This window comes from Pseudorasbora parva, chromosome 10 (genome assembly GCF_024679245.1).
Source record: "Pseudorasbora parva isolate DD20220531a chromosome 10, ASM2467924v1, whole genome shotgun sequence".
Lineage (NCBI taxonomy): Eukaryota > Metazoa > Chordata > Actinopteri > Cypriniformes > Gobionidae > Pseudorasbora > Pseudorasbora parva.
In genome coordinates, this window is record NC_090181.1 from 32,167,394 (window position 1) to 32,191,077 (window position 23,684).

The 23,684-nt window shown below is 38.2% G+C and overlaps 1 protein-coding gene across 2 annotated transcripts in view; it reads left to right on the forward strand.

Moving 5' to 3' along the window:
- ahctf1 (AT hook containing transcription factor 1) overlaps nucleotides 1-23,684 on the forward strand; it is a 32,049-nt gene that overhangs the window by 6,859 nt on the left and 1,506 nt on the right. The window contains exons 3-34 of one of the 2 annotated variants that reach the window (XM_067455891.1): nucleotides 3,862-4,115; nucleotides 7,788-7,968; nucleotides 9,426-9,633; nucleotides 10,749-10,865; nucleotides 10,971-11,055; nucleotides 11,139-11,289; nucleotides 11,383-11,515; nucleotides 11,649-11,830; nucleotides 11,929-11,990; nucleotides 13,794-13,922; nucleotides 14,094-14,184; nucleotides 14,565-14,654; nucleotides 14,739-14,879; nucleotides 14,965-15,069; nucleotides 15,175-15,274; nucleotides 15,425-15,548; nucleotides 15,635-15,691; nucleotides 15,791-15,937; nucleotides 16,409-16,599; nucleotides 16,695-16,839; nucleotides 17,093-17,224; nucleotides 17,320-17,467; nucleotides 17,551-17,701; nucleotides 17,814-17,921; nucleotides 18,090-18,246; nucleotides 18,376-18,591; nucleotides 18,680-19,688; nucleotides 20,032-20,134; nucleotides 20,231-20,328; nucleotides 20,423-20,676; nucleotides 21,627-21,657; nucleotides 21,760-23,661. In XM_067455891.1, the coding sequence (XP_067311992.1) occupies nucleotides 3,862-4,115; nucleotides 7,788-7,968; nucleotides 9,426-9,633; nucleotides 10,749-10,865; nucleotides 10,971-11,055; nucleotides 11,139-11,289; nucleotides 11,383-11,515; nucleotides 11,649-11,830; nucleotides 11,929-11,990; nucleotides 13,794-13,922; nucleotides 14,094-14,184; nucleotides 14,565-14,654; nucleotides 14,739-14,879; nucleotides 14,965-15,069; nucleotides 15,175-15,274; nucleotides 15,425-15,548; nucleotides 15,635-15,691; nucleotides 15,791-15,937; nucleotides 16,409-16,599; nucleotides 16,695-16,839; nucleotides 17,093-17,224; nucleotides 17,320-17,467; nucleotides 17,551-17,701; nucleotides 17,814-17,921; nucleotides 18,090-18,246; nucleotides 18,376-18,591; nucleotides 18,680-19,688; nucleotides 20,032-20,134; nucleotides 20,231-20,328; nucleotides 20,423-20,676; nucleotides 21,627-21,657; nucleotides 21,760-23,661 (7,002 nt within the window). Of the gene's footprint in view, nucleotides 1-3,861; nucleotides 4,116-7,787; nucleotides 7,969-9,425; nucleotides 9,634-10,748; nucleotides 10,866-10,970; nucleotides 11,056-11,138; nucleotides 11,290-11,382; nucleotides 11,516-11,648; nucleotides 11,831-11,928; nucleotides 11,991-13,793; nucleotides 13,923-14,093; nucleotides 14,185-14,564; nucleotides 14,655-14,738; nucleotides 14,880-14,964; nucleotides 15,070-15,174; nucleotides 15,275-15,424; nucleotides 15,549-15,634; nucleotides 15,692-15,790; nucleotides 15,938-16,408; nucleotides 16,600-16,694; nucleotides 16,840-17,092; nucleotides 17,225-17,319; nucleotides 17,468-17,550; nucleotides 17,702-17,813; nucleotides 17,922-18,089; nucleotides 18,247-18,375; nucleotides 18,592-18,679; nucleotides 19,689-20,031; nucleotides 20,135-20,230; nucleotides 20,329-20,422; nucleotides 20,677-21,626; nucleotides 23,662-23,684 lie in introns of both variants that reach the window. The other variant, XM_067455890.1, reaches the window with a different exon arrangement.

The window sequence follows — 23,684 nt, forward strand, 5'->3', positions numbered from 1 at the left end:
TTAGATATGTGGGGAAATGCGTTTTAAGCTAAGCTAGCGGCGACCCTGCCAAACTAAAACAATGCATGCACTGAGCCATGCATTTGCCCACATATCTAAATGTCTAAAGAAGTTGAATAAATCCTATTTCTAAAAACGGTGGCGTGCTCCTCTTTGTAGATATGCATCTTTATGTTGTATTTATTTGTCCTATTGTCATTTGTTTATAAGTATAAATTTTATTACTGACCGATTACTTGATTACGTAATCATTTGAAAACGTTTTACTTTTATTAAGCAATTATTGCTGTGGTTTACTTTCAAGAGGTTGGTTCCCACCCCAAGCGACCGTGTTATTAAAGATAGATTGCACACAACTGAACCAGCCTTTTTTGATAATAACAAAACAAGATTCATGCATTTTGTCAGTTTTATTGCCATGTGTGACTATTGTGCATCTAACATAATAATATGGTTAATGTTGCATCCTAATTATTTAAAAAAATAAAAATGTTTGCAAATCTATGGAAGTGACCACCACAATAAAAACTAATTTTGGTCTATATATATATATAAATATATATGTATATATATATACATGTATATGCGCTAATCCTGGTGGGATTGAGCTATGAATAATAAGTTTACTAATACTTTGTTCAATTTAAATAAATTAAATAACATAATTTTAAGTAGCCTAATTGAGTGATTCTGCATTTCCTATGCATGTTTTTTTATTGCGTGATATAGGTCTTAAATTTTATTCATAATGGTCTTAAAAAGGTCTTAAAAAGTCTTAAATTTGACTTGGTGAAACCTGCAGATACCCTGAATAAGAAAAATAATACTTAATGCATTTTAACTTAATAAACTTAAAAAATTATAAATTTATAGGACAATCCGTGTTTTTCTTCAATGTACTTTTTTTGTTGAGTTTTTTTCACTCAGTGGTTGCACAAGAGGTTCATATTTCATATTAAAGACATAGACTTTAAGAAATTGATATCAGTTTTTTTTGTAAAATAAGTTTTCTGTAAAATATTATAAAAATAATAATAATTAGTATTATATTGTTATATTAATTCTGACATACTCTATTTTTAATTTGTAATTATGAAAATGATATTGTAATGGTTATTTCTTATTTGTAAAAATATCCTTAGCAGTAATAATAATGATAATAATTATTATTAGTCATTGTTACAAGTCATTGTACAAACAAAATTATACACACTTTTCATTTGTAAAAAAATGAAATAAATAATAATAAGAATCACATTTTAAATCGCAATCAGAATTTTCAACCCAGAATAATCGCAATTATATATTTTCCCCAAATTGTGGAGTCCTAATGAAATGGCATTTGACCTTAAGACCTAATGCATGGACCTAATGCACGGATCCTATTCACACGCATCTGGTTTCTTTCCACAACTTCAGGGTGTACTTACACTACGTACTCTGAATCGTGCCCAAGCGCGTTTGACGATCTCATGACAAGAGAATGCGCTTTATGTCGATCAGATCCCTAAGTTAGTTGCACCAGTCTCGTGCACTCATCGAGTTCTCTTTCGCTCTTGAACAAACAATAACGGCAACACAGGGAATGGAATGCTGTCAAAATGTCAGTTTTGTTGAGTATTCTCATAATAGGAGTCTTAAATAGTTAAATAACTTCTTAAATGAACGTGAGAAAATGATGTGCGTGACTGCGCGTTAGATCCGCATCATGTTCGGCAGTGGACGATTTTAAAGTGACAGCTACACTGATGAACAAAGAAATAACGGGAACAGAGAAAAGATGATTATTCTATATTTAATGTATTATTTATGCAGTTAAGAAAGCTGTTTGATAACTATTACATTTCTGTATATGTCTAACAGGGAAGGCAACTGGTAACAATTTTTTAAAATAATGAGTTTATTTAAAGATTGTTTTAAGTTCACTTAAATTAAAAGTTTTTTTTAAAACCTAATAAATGTTGAAATTGTGTAGCTTTCATTTATACTGTAATGTAACGTCAATAATGTTTCATAGAGACATTGGTGTCAGTGATACTGGCCTTCATTCATAAAAAGATGCCATTACAACGCATTTAAAATATGCTGCCTTTAAATTATTTCTACGTTATTTTGGAGAGTAACAGAAATTATTACAATATCAAAATATTAAAAACTCCAAAAATATTAAAGTTTAGTTTATTTTCTAATCTAAAAAGATAAATATAATTCCTTATTTTGTTCAAATGAGGGATTTTTCTCCCCCCCCCCCCCCCCCCCCCCCAAAAAAAAGGTAGGCTCATACTTTCATAAGTTTTTTTTTTTTTTTTTCTTCATAAAAAAAGTTTGATTTAAAACCATATGTTAAATAAAAAAACATATCTGTTTTAATTTATTGATGGGTAATTGTAGCTGATGATTATAATATTAACAAACAGAGCAAAACAATAAAGATGTTTTTAATACCGTGAAACCGTGATATTTTCTGAGACTATTATTATACAGTGAAAATCTTATACCGTTACAACCCTATCTTGGATACACTTTTCGATTTAATCAAGTATATTTATGTTTATAATGGTCCTGGTTATCACCTTATTGTTTAACATGAATTGTAGTTTGCGAGTAAAGCTGTAAATTCCTCCATTGGAGTCAGCTGCCTCCGTAATAATCTTCAGATTCCGTGCAGTGCAGTCAAGTGAAAATCACTGTGCGGCATAAATTATACATTTATTAGGCAGTCTATTAGCGAAAGCGTTCTTCGTTATTATTTTTTTTCAAAACAAAAAATGTCATCGTGAATGATGCAAGCGTGCCCGGTATGTTAAGTGCAAGTGTGAGTGCATGCCAGCGGGGGAGTAGGAAGGGGGGACAATTGCACTCCGCACGGTATGAGGCACCCATGCCTAGTGTGAGTACACCCTCTCTTAGTTCACCCAAAAAGGAAGTTGATGTCATTAATGACTCCCCTAATGTCGTTCCACACCCGTAAGACCTCCGTTCATCTTCAGAACACAGTTTAAGACATTTTAGATTAAGTCTGACAGCGTATATAAGTGTAGGCACACTATATGTCCAGAAAGGGAATAAAAACATCATCATAGTCCATATGTGACATCAGTTAGTTAGTTAGAATCTGTTGAAGTATCGAAAATACATTTTGGTCCAAAAATAACAAACTACTGCGTCTGTTTTCAAACCTCAAATAAAGATTCAAATGGTCATGAATCAGCTTATTTATTCATGATTCAGATCGCCAATGTTGTGTGATTTCAGCAGTTTGACACGATCCGAAGAATCGTGAATCAATATGCTGATTCATGACCGCTTGAATCTTTATTTAAGGTTTGAAAACAAACGCGGAAGAGAAGACAATGCTGAATAAAGTCGTAGTTTTTGTTATTTTTGGACAAAAATGTATTTTTGATGCTTCAATGCAGGCAGGCAATGCTGATATTAGGGAGTTAAAAAAATATATATTGTATCGATATATATCGGCCGTTATTCTTTGTGTATATTATAGTACTATTACGAAATTCTAGTATAGTACAGTACTAGTCAAAATTTTGACACATTTTTCCATTGGTGTTTCCAAACAAGAATATTTGCGCATTGAGACGTGTGGGCCTGCGTTATTATCGTGGCACATCTGTGCAAAGCAGGTCCCGATATATCTGCCCGCGCTCAAATCGGCAGACCGATAAATCGATTGGCCTCTAATATGCATATTGCATTATGTAAATTTGAGATATTTGGATATATCATGCAGCCCTAATTATTAATTGCATTATCTTAATTATAATTAAGTAGTAGTCATTTAATTTTAGATGTCTTAAATTTTCCATTTACCTTTTACTGACAGCTCTTATTTCTTGTAAACAGGGAAGAGTGGACTGTCCTGGCTTGCCTGCGGGCCTCAATTGGAGGTCGTCCATGGCATTTCTGGAGAACGTTTCTCTGCCTACCGCTTTAGTGGAGTGTCTGAGCAGCAACCTACAGTGTTGGCGGTGCGGGACTTCTTTTGGCTGAAGCGAACAGGGCTGCTCATTGGTTTGGAGGAAGCAGAGGGCAGCATGTTGTGTCTGTATGATCTTGGCATCTCCCGTGTTGTCAAGGCTGTGGTCATCCCAGGCAGAGTAAGTGCAGTGTTATGCTAGTAGTATTTTAATTAGTTTTTGCTGTGTGTGTTCATCTTTAGGACAAGTTAAACTAAATGAAAATGTTGCCTTGGCAATAGTGTTGATTTTGTCAGCTATTTTTTAATTTAGTGTCAGTCTTAGTCCTGAGTCAAATGCACTTTATAGTTTATCATATTTAGTCAACCATGTCCTTTTTTGTGTAGTCAAGTTTTAGTCAGCTAAATGTCTGAGCATTTTAGTGTAGTTTTCGTCATGCTCCATTGACAATCACAAATCATTTTGTCTAAATTATAATCAAAATGATTGTTGTCATTTGATTTGAGGAATATATTTATTGTTGCACTTTTACCTATAAGCATCAAGAAAATGTCGACCCATACACACAGTTTATTTTACCTCATTTACTTTAATGATTTTTTTATAGGCTATCATATTGGCCATACAGCAAAAAAAGACTTTTTCACACAGTATGTGCATTTATTCAGCAAACACAATCGCAATTAGTCAATAGATCCATGCTTGGATTTATTACAATTCATCAATGAGAAGGCACCGATAGCTGATTGGTGGAACAATCGTTATCGTCAAAAATCAATACCGATAGTTTTTCCGGTTTGCGTCCATTGCGGGAGCGACTGAGAAGGGTGCTGTCATTACACAGTAGCCACGAGAGCTCAGAGAAGGGTCTGCTGGCAATATATAGCACAAGAGTGGCCTCTAGAGGCCAAATAAAAAACTTATCACTGTTTACATTAACACGTGAGGACAGGTGAGGCTGCGCGCTTCACAGCACATGCTGCACAGAGCGCACTGACACGTCTGACGCGTTTAAAACGGCGAAAGGGAAATGGTATGAATACAGAACACTTCAGTACATGTTGCCAAATCATTATAAAGTATTTCTTTTAGTGACTAGATGCTTTAGCAGCAAAAGAACATTAGTATGTATGTACTTTACTTTGTCGTCAAGGCTGAGAGGATGCTAACATTAGCAGTAACATTTACCTCAAGCAGTTAAAGCGATGTAATAGGGCTGGGCGATATGGAGCAAAAAATATATCTCGATATATTTTGCTATATCTCGATATACGATATATATCTCGATATCTTTACAGGAAAAATAACCCCCTAAAAACTACAGCAAAAACAAATATGCCAAATACCACAAAGTGCTTTTGCGACATTTAAAAAAAAAAAACTCCCTGATTACATAAATAATAATAATTTAACTGTAAAAGAAAATAAATAATATTGCCTTCTTTTCATTTATTTCATGCTTTCAAAGGATGAATCAAAGACTCCCTTTTTTACACTTAACAGTAAAACAGTAAGCATTTTGCAGAAAGATGGGGGCATGACTGAGATATAAATAAACTGATTTTGTCATAACACCATTTCCTGTTAAATTTTTATCAAAATTTAAACAGTGATGTTTGTCATGAGTTTGACCAAATTCAAACTCATCATGCGGATCATGTAGGCTACACATGAGCTGAATTTCACTTCTTTTCCAGTTACAGAATGAAATATGAATGTCAGAAGGTAGGCTATATGATAATATGATACAGTGCAACTTACAGAAGAGCACCGCGTGTCTCAGGACACCCGGGATGTCGCGTTTTTCCCTCTTGGTTAAAACATGCATAGACCTGTTCATCACAATCCCGTGATAAAGCTGACAAAATAATCATAGTAATGATATTGCAATACTTTTTAAATGTTTTCAAATGATATGCGATCATTTTGACATTTTAACCGAAAACCATGCGATCAGTTAGACACAAATCATAAACTGGCATGATTACGACTGAGAGTGCGTCTCGCACCAATAGTGTCAATCACCTGACTGTGGGTGAAACGTGCGATTTGAACTATGATGAACATTAATATTTCTTTATAAATTTTAGCAAGCAGTTGTGTTAGAAGGAAAACATGGTCTCTTAACTGAGTCCTGAACGACGCGCGCGCTTGTCAACATATAACTAATAACTAATCTGATAATAACTGATAACTAATCCCCACCTGGCTGCGGACGCCGCCGTGTGCACTGAGACGACACGCGAGGGGAGGGGGAACAAAAGCAGGAGGCGGGAGGCGCGCGAGCGGGAGCGAGCACAGCACAGGGAAGGCAAACAAGCAAAGTGGCGGAATCAGAATTAAATATAAACAATATATCGATATATACGATATGTCCAAATCCATATCGAGTTGAAAAAATATCTCGATATATTTTAAATATCGAGATATCGCCCACCCCTACGATGTAACCACTAATGATGTAAGAAACCAAACTGTATAGTCATGCATCCGACAGAAATATAAACACATCAGAAATGCATTCGATTTCAATACATATTTTGTTATTTTGATAAGAAAACCGTCGTGTTCTAAAAAAGCAAACTGTTTGGATTTATATATAATAACACTTAATATAATACAATAATCCATTATAATACTTTTATATCCAATATTACATTTGTAACATTAAGTAAGGTTAATAACTGCTGTAGAAGTATTATTCATTGTTAGTTTTATTCGTTAACCTTTTTTATGCACTATGAACTAACATTAATGATTAAGATACAATTGTATTTGTCATAATAACAACAACTATTATTACACGGTGTAAAATATATATTGCATATCATTCATGTAAGCTAGCTAAATAAGCTAATAAATCCTGGTTAAAAATGGGACTTGCAATCTGTTACCTGACATTTACTTACATGTTTCTAGGTTATAGCTAAAGAAACATTTATTTGTAATATTTTAATGTTTTAGTTATTTTCTGTAGATTTTTTTTTCTGTTAGAACTTGTCATTTTAATATATTCATATTTACAAATGCAATTTAGGACATTTTCATGGTTCAGTACTGTTTTTTATTCCTTTATTTTATTCTTTATTCTTTATTTTATTATTTTTTAAGTTCAGCACTTTTTTTTATTTGTTATTATTATTATTATTATTACTATTATTATTTTAATCTAGTATCTTTTTAAAGTCTATCGGTCGATTAATCAGTTATCGGGAAGCGCGGCCCAACCTAGCTATCGGTATCGGTAAAATCCACAATCGGTCGACCTCTAGCCATTACATACTCTGCAAGAAACAAGTGTTCTCTCCCAGGGATGCCCTGGTTTGGGAGTTCTCACAGCTTGTTCTCGACACATCTTAACAGAACTTTTTCTTGTTGGTTTTCCGAACTATTTTGTGATTGGTCATAAATCAGTGATTGTGGTCAAGTTCTTATAAAAAATGTTTTACTACATTTTAGTTCTTTAGGGCTTTTTTTAGTCAACGATATTGCATGATATAGCCACAGTTATCGTTTAAGGACGTTTGTGTCATCTCGTCTTAGTCAATGCAAAAAAGGTCATATTTTCTTTAACAAAATTAACACTAATTGGCGACAGTGGCGGAAATGTTGAAATAAAATTAATTTATGTAATTTTATTTAATTTCAGTTTTGTTATTCATGTCAAGTTTTTTATTATTTATTAGTTAACTAATAACCCTGAGTGAGTGTAAACATGGTTATATGTTGCAGAGTCCTTTGATAATAAAATTGCTTTCAAAATATTTCATAAAATGTTTATTAAAATAAAAGAAAAAGAAAAAAGACCCTATTGGATCATGTTATTAAGAAGAACATCACCTGCTTTCACAGATCACAGCTATTGAGCCCCTGGTTAGCTACGGAGGGGCCAGTGCTAGCACACAACATCTACATCAGAGTCTGCGCTGGTTCTTTGGTGTGGCTGCAGTGGTAACAGACATCGGTCATGTTCTGCTGGTTGATCTCTGCCTGGATGACCTGTCTTGTAGTCAGAGTGAACTGGAGGCTTCAGGTGGGACATTTTTTTTCTTCTTTTTTGTGATTGGTGTATCATATAATTTAGATCAGGCGTGTTCAAACTCCTGTCATGAATGGCTGTTGTCTTGTAGAGTTTAGCTCCCAACTTGCCTCAACACACCTGCCTGGAAAGGTTTAGAATGCCTAGGAATACCTTGACTGGTTCATGTGTGTGTTTAATTGGGGTTGGAGCTATGGCTGAATGGTTAGGACCTAAAACTAAAATCTTGCTTAATTGAACATTCTACCTCGATTACAATTAATGAACGATTATTTCATATAATACGCATCATTTCTTATAAGTTTCTACTCATTCTAAATCAGATACAGATAAATTATCACAGTACAGGTACATTTTATTTGAGCTCATTAATGAGAGTGATTGCTATAAACAGTAGTTAGTCCTTGTAAGACCTTGATTATTTTTTGATTAATCGTCCAGCCTTACGGCCGTTTCACACCGCAAGCGTGAGCGGCGCGTGAGCAGCGCGTATTTTTTTCGGCGCCCATGTTAATCAATGAGTGCATTCACACCGGGAGCAGGAGCAGCACGTGAGCGTCAAGCAGGAGCGTCGCGTGAGCAGCAGTGAAGCGGGGGTTTCGGCTGCGAGCCTATTTTTGCTGCGCTGCTGACGCTTCTGACGCTCAATTAAAGTGAAAGCACACTTTTAAAGGACAAAATAAATGTGATTTCACACAAAAAGTGCCTAAAATGCACACAGGAAGCACGTGTAGTGTATTTGAACAATAACTGGAGTATGTCAGAGAAGAAAACGAAGAATAAAAATATCTGTGGAAGATTTTAGCAATTTAAACTTGTTTTGATTATTCAGTTTGGGTGAAAGTATGGTTATGATTATAAAAAATAAAGTAAACTAGCCAGAAAATATAACAAACTTTCGTTTAGTTTAGTATTTAATACTCAGACAGGTAAAGGCTCTCGGTCTGCAGCTGCAGTCACGGTGCAAAGCGAAAGCACACTTTTGATGGACAAAATAAATATAATATCACAAAAGCGCTCAAAATGCAGCAAAAAAAACGAAGAATAAAAATCATCTGTAGAAGATTTACCCATTTAAACTTGTTTTAATTATTCAGTTTGGGTGAAAGTATTATAAAAAGTAAAGTAAACTAGGCAGAAAATATAATAATTTATTTTAGTTTAGTATTTAATACTCAGACAGGTATAGGCTCTATCACTGTGGGAGCCGCTGCTGTGACGCTGCACCAACGCTTCCAGTGTGAATACACTCGCGCGTCTGCAGCTGCAGTCACGGTGTAGTTACGCTGAAGTGCAGCTCACGCGCTGCTCACGCTTGCGGTGTGAAACAGGCGTTATTTGGATCTAAATTTAGTTCAGTTTATTCTTACTGCAGTGAACAAGGATGAATCTAAAAAGATACTAACCTTTCTGTAATCGTCTCAAACCGTTTTAATTTGTTTTGGCTACAGATCTGGAGGTGGTCAATAAATCTCCGTCTGAGATCCCTCGGTTACGGGAGGGTGTGACACAGCAGGGTAGACACCTGTGTCTGCAGCTCAGCAGCCCCACAGGTACTGGAGCGACAGCCCTGCAGTACATCCAACGCACCAACCAGCTCGCTGTCGGATTCTCAGATGGTAGTCTGCAGCTCTGGAACTTGAAGACCCTCAAAAAAGAGTGAGCGAAAAACTTGAAACAATCTTGACTTTACTTTTTTTGCCCATTTTGTTATGTAAAGTAGGCCAGAAATTAGTGGTCAACCAATATAATGTCATGGTCAAAATGTCTACATCGACTGGTAAGGTTTTCTGTTTGGCCAAAGTGTGTCAGAAGTGGGACTTTTATGTTTGTGTGCTTGTCTCCTAGTTTTTGATGGCACAGAGAATGTCAGCTCCTGAGCACACAACATTCCCCTACTTTGAACATTTGTAATGTTATTAGATAGAACTGTTATAACAAAGTTAAAAAGGAATATTTCATTTGTAATGCAACTGTCAGTATTGAGCAAATAACGCATTTAAACAATTTAAATTAAATAATTTAAATTTAAATGTATAATTTAAACAAATCTTTGAAATTAAAATTTAATTTCACAATACTTGCAGACATAGTCGAATCTGGCTGTGACATCTTCTGAAGTGTGCATTTGTAGACCGCAAAGAACAGGTGTACTCTGCGTACTGAATGCATACAGCAGTGTTCAGCTCCACAGGAGACACACGATTGACAAACTTAAAATCCTTGATTTCAAACTATGCTGCGCTATATCCAGTTGCCCCCTATGTCAAATTTATGCCATTTTCATTGTGTGCTCTATGAAATGGCAACTCAATCATGAAGTAAGCCACGTAAAGTCACAGAGCAGGGTAAATGCTTGCTGAGGTGCACAGTGAGCAGAAGTTGCAGACTTTCTGCAGAGTCAATAGCTACAAACCTCCAAACTTCATTGTCATTTAGATTAGCTCAAGAACAGTGTGTAGAGGGCTTCATAGAATGGGTTTCCATGGCCGAGCAACTACATCCAAGCCTTATATCACCACGTGCAATGCAAAGCGTCTGATGCAGTCGTAAAGCACGCCGCCACTGGACTCTAGAGCAGTGGAGACGTGTTCTCTGGAGTGACCAATCACACTTCTCTGTCTGTCAATCTGATGGATGAGTCTGAGTTTGGCGGTTGCCAAAGGCCACTTTTGGCACTTTTTTGAGATCTGTCATTACTTCCATTTTATTCCATCTTTAATGTATTGCTGCACCATTAAATATGTTTTTGAACATCATCTCTTGCTCTCCAGATATCATTCCCAGCTTGAGGGTGGCAGAGTGCCGGTCTATGCATTTACTTTCCAGGAGCCAGAAAATGACCCTCGGAACTGCTGCTATTTGTGGGCAGTGCAGTCTGCACAGGATCAGTAAGTTTGCTATTTCATGTGCTCCTATTGCCGTAATCATCTGCTTGTTTTGATTTTCTTTTGTTCTGAATTTTTATTTTTATTTTGCATATTTTTTCATTGCAGGGAGGGGGATGTGGTCAGCCTCCATTTATTACAACTGGCCTTTGGGGAGAGAAAGTGTTTGGCTTCAGGGAAAATTATTTATGAGGTACAGTTTAGTTGTGCAGGATTCTACATTCTCATAGATTTATTTGAAACCTGCCCATATGACATAAGATGTTTGGCTCTCAGGGTCTGGAATATTGCGAGGAGCGTTACAGTCAGGACTTGAACGGTACAACGTTTCCTCTGAGAGCTCAGGCTACCAATACCCGTCTGATCAGCTGTCAGACCATAGAAAAATTTCGCCACCACCCTGATCGGGACGACAGCATGAATGAAGGTGATTTTCTATGTCCAAAGCCATATACTTTGCAGAGTGATTGAATGACATCACACATTTTCTACAATAACATTTCTTTTTCTCTTTATTTAGTGGCTTCTCCTGATACAAGTGTGTCGGTTTTCAGCTGGCAAGTTAAATCATATGGACAAGGCCAGCCATCGACCTTCATAGGAGTTTTTGACATTAACAGATGGTACCATGCTCAGATGCCAGATTCATTGAGGTGAGTATGCTTAGAGTACAAGTGTAAATGCAGTCAGATATGTTGCAGGAGACATGAAACTCAAGTCCTTCCATATTGGCGCATGTAAATAAATGTAGCTTGTTTTGAAGTCCTTTTTTCTTTACCTGTCCAGAACGGGAGAATCTTTACGGAACTGTCCATATCTGGCAGTGTGGTCTCTTGACTGTGTGATCGAGATGACGGCTCCCTGTACTCTGTTGGACATCCTGATTCATGAGCGCAGTCTAAGCAGGGGTCTGCCCTACACCTGCCCTCCACCGGAACAGTTCTTTAATCCCACTACCTACAACTTTGGCAAGACATGTTCATTTAATATACATTTATTGCATGTATAATGGCTGTGTTGGGTAACTACATTTAATATTTAATATTTTTTTTTCTATTTTATCTAGATGGAAGTTGTTTGCTTAATGCTGGAATTGTGCACTTTACTTGCTCTGGCTATCAGAAAGAGGTTAGTTTTTTTTTTTTTGCCCTACTTGTTTTGTCTACTATAATATGCTAATTTTTGATTAATCTGGAAAATTAATCTCTTAGGGTGGGTTGCACCACAAGGATTAAATTGAGCTCAGTTTAGAGCTAATGTTAAACTAGGCTTTAGTTTAAATCGAGTTGTGTTGCACCAAATCATTTTAAACCCAGATTAACAAATCTGGGATTAGAATTTAATTTGCAATTAAAACCTCCATTTACGATTAATTTCTGCCGCCATGATGGATCCGCCATTGACAGCAACAATACTAATATTCAATTTCTTTCTTTAATGACCACCAGAAACTCTCTGACAAGTAGCGATAAAGGAAATAAACTTGTAAAATGTCAGCTGGTTTTATAAAGTGCTTTGTTTGCGGCAACGCGCTTGGATTTCATAAGCCTGGAAATATATTTATAGAAGGCTATAAATTAATAGAGTATATTTTGGCAGCATAACGTATGACAAACAACTGACGTGATTGGTGGAGTGACTATCTCCGCTCTTGACAGTGCCACCCATTCCTTTTGATCGAGTGGAGCGGGCATGATAAACACGAGGGGTGGCGATCGCTGCCGCTCACCTCATCATCATAGCTGCCAACCATTAAATGCTAAATATAATCCTCTCTTTTTTTTCTTTGTCCGACACCGAGATGAGTGGCGGATTGCATCCCTGACTCGATAGCAGGCGTAACTCAAGGGGCCGCCATGACCCTCACGCTGACGGCACAGTTTGCTTAAATTTAAATTTTTATTAGTAATAAACACTTCATTGAGACTTGATGACACACCAACTGTTACAATCTTCAATCATCTGCATAGTTTAAGTGCAGGTGCACTTTATTTTATTTAAACCTCCTCACACCCAAATTTAAATGTAATCCATAATTGACATTTTTTAAATTTGAAATTGAGAGTTTAAAGTTATGGAGCAACAGGATTTAAGTTAATCTATTTTAAATAGAAATTAAATCCAGGATCAAAATGATGGTTTAACTGTAAACCTGCCTATTTTTACACAAGATTTAAAGGTCCCGTTCTTCGTGTGTTTTTGAAGCTTTGATTATGTTTACAGTGTGCAACATGAGTTCATTTTTCGCGTGTAAAAAAACACAGTATTTTTCACACAATTTACTTATCTGTACACCACTGTTTCCTCTGTCCTAAAAACGGCCTGATGATTTCCTTGTTCTATGAAGTCCCTCCTTCAGAAACGCGTAACGAGTTCTGATTGAAGCACTTTGGTGTGGCTCAGCCATATGTAAATGTGCTATAGAAATAAATTTGACTTTGACTTTGATTGGGCCTGTGCTTCCCATGTTGTGATTGCACAGCAGCTTAGCACACTTTGCCCGGAAAGGTCCCGCCTCTTACCATAACAGGGAGATGCAAGCGCTGAATGCGTGCTCTTCTCCACGTGGGAGATCAACAAGACCACGCCCCCTATTTTGCGTGTTCTTGTGGGCGGAGGGTTAGTCAACCAATGGTTCTAGTGACGTCATTCCTGAAGGAAGTGCATCGGTGTGGTCCAAAACGGCCGTTCGCTGTAGGCTTTGAAAGGGAACTTCTGTTAAATAAAAATCGCGCTTGGCATTGAACTTTGAGCTTTATAATTTTATTATTATTTATTCTCTAACAGCAACATTACACACTAATTAAAGTTTGAAAGATGGAATCGCGTAGAACTGGACCTTTAAAGTTTGGTGAAATGTTAACTCTTGATTTAATCTAGATTTAAGATTAATCCTTGTTGGTGCAACCCACCCTTACTGTTTACTCTCAGACCCTGAGCTATTTAAAGAAGGTGGCACCAAGTTTGGGTGACAGCATTTCTAATGGATACTCGCGCTGTCTCATGTCTGGCCTCCTTTCCTCTCGTCTGGCTGATGTCCAGCCCTCCAGCCTCTCACAGGTAATGCACCCTTTATTTATTTTATTTTTTTAGGAATAACTTCACACTAGTCTAATTTGTTTACTTATTAGCTAAATAGATTTCGCCCACATGTAGAACAGCTTTTATCAGAATGTTTAATTATATCTGTGATTCATGTTTTTCTTTGAATGTCTTGTGATTTTAATTCAGGAAGAGCAGCTTGATGCCATTTTGTGCACTGCTGTTGAGACGAGCTCATTGGGACTCATCACTGGCTGTATTAAACAGTGGACCACTGAAGGTGAAGTAATGCTTTCATAATCCATAAATACTTCTAGACTGCTGTTAGAAAGTTTGAGGTTGAGAAGTTTCATATGCTCTCAAAATCTGCATTTATTTACTGGAATAATGCGAAATATTGTGATTTTAAATAAAATTGCGTTGTGCTGCATTAAATATTTCGTGAAAAGCGGTGATACTTTTTTCAGGTTTCTGTTTCTGAATTTTAAATAACAGCATTTATTTTAAATGGAAATCTTTTGTGACATTATAAATGTTACTTGATCATTATAATGCATCCTTGCTAAATTAAAGTTTATTTAAAAAATAAATAAATCATACTGATCCCAAACCTTTGAATGGTAATGCACTTCATATAACTTGCCACATTTCTGCACGCAGAGCAACCAGGGTCAGCGGTCAATCTCCGCTATATACTGGAGTGGGCCTGGAATAAGGTTGTGCACACCAAAGAAGAACTGGATGAAATATGTGAGTTTCCTACATGCATTTCTCTCATTATAGTTTTATTGCAAATTTAACAGCATTCTGATCATGTGCTTTCTATGCATTCAGGTTCTCCGCTCTTTGACAGCTCAGCTAACTTCACAGATCCCCAGACGCTGCAGTTGCTACAGCACAATCAGCGCTTGCTGGCAAACCTCAGCACCATTTTCCACTGTTTGCTGAGTGATGCTCAGGAGCTCACACAGAAAGGTGTATTGAGTAAACATAGAGATCACTGGTATATGTGTAGTTAAAAATCACTAGAATGACTGACACATTTTTTGGCTACCTGCAGGGTTAATTGGACTCATGAACAAATGCATGGTGTCCAACTTGATCTCTCAGTATGCTCAAGTGGTGTTGTGGTTCTGCCGGACTGGTCTTCTTCCAGAGGGCTCTGGTATGACCATCTCCAAGGCTTTACTTTAGATTTCTGTGATTTTAAACAAATCTGTGCATTGCAAATGATGAGATTTGTTTAAACTCTGTGTTCTTTTGTCTACAGATGATGATGATGTGCTGCAGATATCAAGGCCCTTTTACAGTCATTCTATTATAAAGAATTACTACACTGGCCAGAGGGAAGAGCTGCGGAGACAGGCCAAGTAAGTGTCTGAATTTCTCAAGCACCCTCTGGCTTTTGTTTATTTATAATAATAATAATAATCATATAATGTAATATAAACATCCTTACTCCTTAAAAGTCAAAATGTATTGGTGTAGTAAGGCATTAAAAAATAATTTTCTGTCAATAGGGACAAATGGTGTGCAGACTGCCTCCTGATTGATGGGCTGGTGAGTCAGTGTGGGGAACGCCTTACTGAACTTTGGAAGAGGGATGAGGGTGGAACAGGACATTATCCTCCCCCATCACTTCATGTAAGTTAAGACTTGTACAAAAACGTGTTTAAACAACATTGTGCTCAGCTATGCTTAATTTTTATTTTGGTCTGTCCTTGGTATAGGCCTTGCTGGATATTTACCTCCTGGAAAACATTGAAGAATCTGCCAAACATGCTATTGTATCCTTTTGGGGTTTCTTTAGTACATATAGGCTTGCCATAAATATTGTGCTTTTTGCTGCTGATTAGTAAAGATTATTCCTTGACTCAGGCTCTTAGGTTATTTACTTGCTGCTGGATGTGATGTACTCATTTCCCAATAAAAGTGGGGCATCAGTGGAGTCTTTTCCCACTGCTTTTGCCATTCCCATTGGATTAGTGAAATTGGTACAAGGCCTGTGGTTGCTAGATCATCATGATCACGAGGTATACAAATCAATATGCTTTTCTCATTTATGCTCTTTACTAGTATTTTTTTTAAATAAACTTAGATTTTTGGCTTGATTTTATACATGGTGTGTACTTTGTGAATGGTAATGGCGTTGATACAAATTATCTACATCCCGATATGGGAACAATAACAGTTTAAAATCTACACTTACCCCTGGTTTCACAGACATGGTTTAAGCCTAGTCCCAGATTAAAATGCATGTTTAAACTGAAAGCAACTTGCACTGACATATCTTTAAGTAATTGCCATTGTTTTGTCTCAAGATGCACACCAGTAATTTTCTAATGACATTTTATGAATGTTACTTAAATGTTCTAATAAAACTAAGGCCTAATCCTACTTAAACTAAACCCTTTCTGTGAAACAGGTCTATTTTGTGCCAATGCCTGAGGCACAACATGGTACTTCATGAATAATTTATATTGAAAAATGTTCATCTCCCCCAGAGTTCACTTGAGCTGCTGTTGCACCCAGCCACCAGTCACTCACTGTGGAGCTGGCAGCATGAGCGTGTCCTGCAGGCTTTGATGTGCCAGCAGAAGCACAGCATCGCCCTGCGCTACCTGCATGTGATGAAGCCTCCCATGTGCACTACCAACCAAGCCAAGCTTTGCCTCTCTGTTCTGCTTCATAACAGGTATGAATGTAGTGTAACATGTAATTAGTATGTCAGCTTAGAGGTTTTTTTGTAGTTGTTAGAGTCTTACTTTTGGTTTGTTTTGGGCTGGCCAGGAGTATTGTGGAGGCCTGGGCTTTGCTAAGGCAGCACTGTAACAAACTGAACATGGAAGAGATGATGAAGTTTCTCTTTGAGACCTGTCAGGAGCTCGGACTAATGAAAGAGCTGCTGAAGCTTCCCCTTGGACTTGCAGAACAGGTTTGTGTAAATTTCGACACATAATATTTATTGACTATTAGAATGCAAAACAATATTTTTATTCAGCAAGGACACAAACTTGATTAAATGTGACGGTAAAGACTTACATTGTCACAAAAAGTCAATGCTAAAACTTTCTACTCTGAGATTCTTTAAAAAAAAAAAACGATTTCAGCATTGACTACCCCCAAACTTTTGAGCTCTAGTGCATAATAGCACGGTTTTGTTTTGAAACTTTAATTCAATTGTGTAGGAGTGTTTGGAGCGGTTCCTTCAAAGCACCGGAGGTTTCCAGAATCAGGAGCTGCTCATGGTCCACTACCTCCAGCAGGCAAATTATGTGCCTGCCCTTCAACTCAACCAGACCCTCAAATTAAACCTTGGAGTATGTTCAATTTAATATTATAGTCTACATCTGTTTTCATTTTCATCAGTTATATTTTGTCAATGTTAGAATTCATGTTATTATTATTAATTCAGGCTGATCGGGATCCTAAAATGAAGGAAAGGTCAAACACAAGGAACTCCATTCTCAATCAGTATGGGAAGGTTCTTCCTCGGGTTCAAAGGAAATTAGCCATTGAACGAGCAAAACCGTACCAACACCCTGCTACAATTCACAGAGAAGGTATTAATGATGGGACGCAAGTGTTAGAACTTGAAAGTAGTAGTTAGCAATTGACTTTGAATCTGCTTTTCTCTCACCCCTAGTTAAAAGACCCCAGCCTCTGTCAACTGTTGCTAAACGTTCAGCCTCTGAAAATGTGATGACCAGAGCAGCCTTTATCAGTAATGTCCTCTCAAAGATCGAGGAAGTGTGGGTTGGCAAGAACACCACTCCTGAGTCGTCTCCTTTTAAAAGGTATTTTAATTAAATATTTTTTCCCAGACTTCATTTTCTGTTTGAAAGTTATGAAATGTTTTCCTTTTAAACCTTATTTTGCACCAACTATTTTGTTGGATTTCCTGTTCAGCCCCAGAGAGTCAGAGAAGCAAGTTTCTAGCCTGCACCCTTCCTCTCCAAATCTACCTGAGGCTTTTGTAGGAACTCCAATCAACATGCTAACCAAGAGAATGTCTAGGTAAAACAGTCATATAGTTTTACGGTGTACTTTGTTATTCTTCTAGTTATTTACCTGTAACGACTATTGAATTGAAAGTCTTGCACATAAAAAAAAACAAAACAAAAAAACTTGCTTCCAAATTGCAAATTAAGGTGGATGGTAACATTTTCATTGCTTTGTCACCAGGCTTCTGGATTTGGCTGTACAACCATCTTCCCTGAATTCTCCAGAGAGCTCAAATTTGCCTGGCACTCCTACGAGGTCCATTACCTCATGGGCTGGCCCAAAGAGCATCAGTAAGGCTCCTGAGCTCAGTTTGCTGCAAACTCCTCAAGTAGTAAAGGTGAGGCCCCATAGTTTTAAAACTTTGCACACAACTGCAATGAAACATTTGTGAATTCAGATCTAACCTTCTGTATGTACTTCAAGTGTTTTAAGAAACTTCCCTCCTCATTATATACTCTGATTTTAGAGAGCTCGAGCCTTGGCATCAGGCCCTGTTTTCGCAGCCTTCACTCCACAGTCTATTCTGAGGAGCAGCTTGCGTCCCACCCCTGTGGCCACCCCTTCTGCCTCCCCGGGCAGATCAATCACTCCTCCTCTCCGTCCCAAAGAAAGCCGTATTACCTTCATAGAGGAGGCTGATTCTCCAGAAGTTCCCAAGGGCTCTGTCCACTGGAACAATGGGGTAATTCCTTTTCAACATCTGAAATCAAAGGTTAAGAGAAATTTGTACAGATTTTTACAGTAGTAATATCATTGTGATTTATTTACAGATTGCAATTAACAGGGTGCTCAATACACCTAAGAGATCTTCCCCACCTCTTAAAGCAATCATTGATACCTGGAGTGAACATTCAGATGTTGAAGAGAAAGAAGCAGATCTAAAGAGGACGTACATGCCTTTGCCCGAAGAGAAAGAGAATCCTGATGTAGAATCTGAGAGTGGCTGCTCTGTCAAAGAGATCCCTGCAGTAGAGTCCACACAAGTGCTTCCCACTCTTGTGCGACGACCTAGCCTGGGGCAAGAAGCAAGTCTCGTATCTAATCAGTCCGATACCACTCTTGAGTTCCATGATGCTCCTGAAGATCTTATTGCAACACTAAAAGAACATCAAGTGAACAACAGCATGGATCAGGAGGTGACCGTAAGACTTCCAAACACTTCAGAGGAGCATGTGCCCCCTGTAGAACACAAAACAACTTCAGAATTACCCTCTCTTCCACTCCTTGAGAATGAGCTGAATATAGCTCAGGAAAATGATACAGAGGAAGACTTGTCCAATGGAGAAAGACCTTCTGACACACAGGAAACCCATAATGAGAGTGAGGTACATGATAATAACGATCTTGTGCAGGTAGTAACTGAGGAGCAGTTTAAGGAAACTTCAGAGGATCAGGTTCTAAAGCCAGATGTGATGGAACCAGAGCTTGTTCTTCCGGTTCAGGAAGCAAGCTTAGAATCTTTGACTGTAAATTTAGAGTATCCAGAGATCCAGGAACCAACAGAAGCTGAAGAATCAATGAACACATCCTCAATTTTTGTTGAAGCTCTTAGTGTCCCTCCTACTTTAGAGCCTGTACACCAGTCAATGGAAGAAAATGCTGCTTATGACACTGTAGGTGAACCAGCTGTCACCAAGGTATCAGAGACAGTACCAGAAGAACTGATCTGTGAGACCTCTGTGTCTGAGATTCCAGTGGTTGAGTTGGTGAACCATGAACAAATGACCAGTGAACCTGAGATCAATGATGAATGTGAAGCTGAATCTATGGAAAATTCAGGTAGTTTTTGTGCATTTATTCCTTATCATACAATACTATTCAAAATATTGGGGTCAGTAAGTTTTTATTACATTTTATTTTATTAAATTGATCAAAAGTGACAGACATTTTTAAGGTTAGAAAATACTTATATTAAATGCTGTTTTTTTTAACTTTCTATTTATCAAAAAATCCAACAAAAGATAAACGGCACTACTGTTTTCTAAAATTGAAAGAAAGAGATGTTTCTATATTAACTTATCTTACCAACTCCAAATGTTTGAATGGTACTGTAATTGTCCTGTTTTTTGTTATTTAGCAAAATAACTGCTAGAAAAGAAATGTCTCAATTCTTATTTTGTAGATTTGGATGCGTTTGTGGAACAGCATTTATTTGGCCCAGATCGATCTCCACCTTTGACCCGGTCCAGTATTAGGGAAGAAGACTCGGAGGCATCTCTCAAAAGGTACTTGTTAACAAACTGCTTTGTATATGTTTTGCATGTCTTGTCATTTTGCCTTTTTTATGACTTTTTTTTGTTTGTGCTGTGTACGCCCTAAAGTGAACCAGTTTGTGACATTAAGGAAGTTCAGCCTATTGGAGAGAATGCAGCAGATTTGAAAACGCAGACATCAGAATCCACTACCTCAGAGTCCAGGTGTAAGTACATGTAAAGTTTAGCATTTTAGTCAATTAATGTCATTTAAACAAACATGGTAATAATCAAAATGTAATCTCCCAATTCTTCCTATAGCTGTAGTTAGCTTAAACGACACTGATGAGCTTACCAGTGCTGAATCTTTAGAGGATGAAGAGGACTCTGGAGAAGAGAAGGTGGAGGACTCAGGAAGTGAGGTTGAGATTATAGAAGAAGTAAAGGGTAATGGCAGGCGTAACCACCAGCCTTCTCCTGCCCTTTACATGGAGGAACTTGCACCAAATGAGCACTACCTCCAGGATCAAGCCAATGCAGTGCTGTCACTGGTCACACCTGAGGCACAGCTGAAAGTAAGTGTACCACTTGGTGTTAAAACAAATATCATGCACTAACCAGGTGGAATGTTTTAAGATTTCAACATTTCGTAATATGGTCAGAATACTGCTGCAAATTTCCAAAAGCATATTAAACAGCAAATAGGACCAGAAGGACCTGACAAATGGAAACTAAATGGCTCATTTCAATTAAAGTCGCTATCAGCTAGAGATTGTCAAATTTCTATATGGCAGTAATATACAACCATGATATAATACATGTGGTTAGTTAACATGTATTCAGTAAAACAGATGCAACTAGCACATTAAGCAGCAATTATAACTTAACTTACTACAGTACATACCTTTGCAGACCTGCCAACATGTACGCATTTGCCGTACTCAACACGCATTTTGACCCTTAAGTACGCTTGTACGATTCGCTGCTCTCTAGGTACGCATTTTGTTGCATCTCTCATTTCGCCGGTTTCAGTGCAATGAAGTTGATTCTGCCACTGAGCCACAGTGTGTAAAGCTTTCGGCTAATCACAGCGCTTCATTTTAACCCTCTGCCCGCCCATCTGCCCTGTCTAGCCAAATGATGCGCGGTTGGTGGTTACAGCCGCGGATCGGCCGATGACATGACGGAAATTATATTTCAATTAAATTCGGGCGGGTGGCTGTTGAACCAATCGCATGAAAATCATGTATACATTGTTAAATACTGTTACAGCGCCTGGTAGGCCACTCATAAAATTTCTTCAAGGTTGGCAGGTCTGCCTTTGCCGTATTTTAGATGACCATGCCAAACTATTCAATGTAATTACAGATTAATACAGAATGTCTTGTCATCTTTGTAGTGCAACTTAGATTAGCACTGATGATGTTGCACCTTGTTAGGACATCTTTGATGGTGTTTGTATTAGTAATGTGTTGAAGTTTGTTGTTGTACATTGATTAATTTTGCCATTCTTTTTGTTCTGCAGGTTCTAGACACTGACATGCCAGAGGATGAAGGTGATGTGTTAATGGTTGGCCTTGGCACTGCAGATCTAGATGAGGAAGATGCTATGTGTTATACTGAGCTTAAGACATCTAACACTCTTCTGGTGCCTGTAGAGTTGGCTGAGGAGCAGCAAACACATCTCACAGATGAAAGCACTTTAGAAACCCTTAGCAGTGCACCAGATGCTACACAGCCAGAAGACTCAGAGGGCTTCACGCTAATGCTTGATCCAGATGTGGAGGAACTGCCTGATTCTTCAGAGTTGGACCACAATGCAGTATTGCTACCTCTACATGAGCCAGAAGAGCCCCAGGATGTGGATAATCAGCTTACAGCTAACTCTGAGGTTGTCATCTTGGATCATACTGTTCAAATTCCAGACAACAAATTGGAAGTAAAAGACTTGGCATCAGACATTGAACCTGTTGTCACTGGTGTCACTAAAATTGAAGAGCAACCAGACGAGCTCCTCCAGACAGTAGAACAAATAATTACACCACAAGCAGAATCTTCTCAAGAAACAAAAGGTCTTTCCAATGGTGAAAGGACAGAATTTCCTTCTGAGGTGCAGGCGGATTCACCTATACCTCTTCATGGTGAAGTATTGGAGTCCTCTACGGCAGAGAATGTTTTGCCTTCAGAAGAGCTTTTAGGTAAGGTAAATGAAGTTTCTGAATTGGACACAGAGCTGTCAACCATTGCAAAAGACAATATAACTGCAAAAGATAATATAACTTTCCAAATAGACACTACACCCTTATTGGCTGGAGAAGTTGAAAATCTTTCCACGGTGAAAAAAATGGCAAGGCCAAAGTCACCAGGAAGGCCTAAATCTCCAGCAAGACCCAAGTCACCTGCAAGAACAAAAGTTGACAGATCTGCAAAAGATACAGAGGAGATTTTGGGGAACGTTAAGGAGGTGCAGCGCAGCCCATCAAGGAGGACAAGGAAAACCGTAACATTCCCTGTACCCAACCTTGATGTGGAGAAAGATCTTACTGAAGAGGAACAAATGGATTCTCAAGTACCTTCTACACCAAGACGTGTTACAAGGAGTGGCAAGCAGCTGCAAGACTGTCAAGTTCCTGTTACACCTAGAAGAAGCACAAGAAAAGCAGAGGCAGAACAGCAGACTAATGAGAGTGACCAAGACATGCCTTCTGAGAAAGTATCAAAGTCTGGAAGTCCGGCACGAAGGACCCCACAGAAAGCTACACCTAGGAAAGGATCCCGAAGAACCAGGAACACAGTAGTTGATGATGATGAGGCCCTATCCACTGACCCTGGTCCCAGCGATGACGTAGAAACACAGGTCAGACAGAGTACAAGAAAAGTCCAAGCACCAATTGTTGAAGCTTCGGAAACTCATCAAGAAGTCCCAGAGGAGAAGGTAGAGCCTGCCAAAGCACAAAGTAGTCCCAGTAGGGTTACTCGCAAGTCTACCCGTGGTCTAGCAATAGAACGTTTCCAACAGGATCCTGCAGAAGATGCCACAACTATAAATCAACCTCTTAGAACTCCTCCAAGAAGCAGAAGGAAGGCTGTGGCTAGCACTGCAGAAAAAGCAAACAATGCAACCTTTGTTATTGATGATGCACAACTTCAGAGTGTTGCAAGACGCCTTACAAGAAGCCGGCACTGGAATCAAGGTGAGGATCTTGGTGAAGAAAGGCCAGATTTGATTCCCCTGGAAGTGGAGACCGAAACACTTCAGGCAGATGCCCTTGTAGAGCGACTCAAAAATGAGGAAGCCAGCGAAGAGAGAGTGCCTGTTGTAACTGAAATTATACGTGCCAAGAGAAGAACCACTAGATCTGCAGCACCTCCATCACTGAATGAAACTCAAAATGCAGACATTGAAGAATCGAAATTGGTGGTGTCCGATGAAATACAGGAACATGCAAGCAAGTCACTGGCAAGTGCTAGACGTACACGAGCGAGCAAAGTGTCTGAACAAAACTCTATGGCTGTTGAGGATTTGGCTACTCCCATAGCTGACCTGAAAAGAACAAGAGGTAGTCAATATTGTAATGCCTCT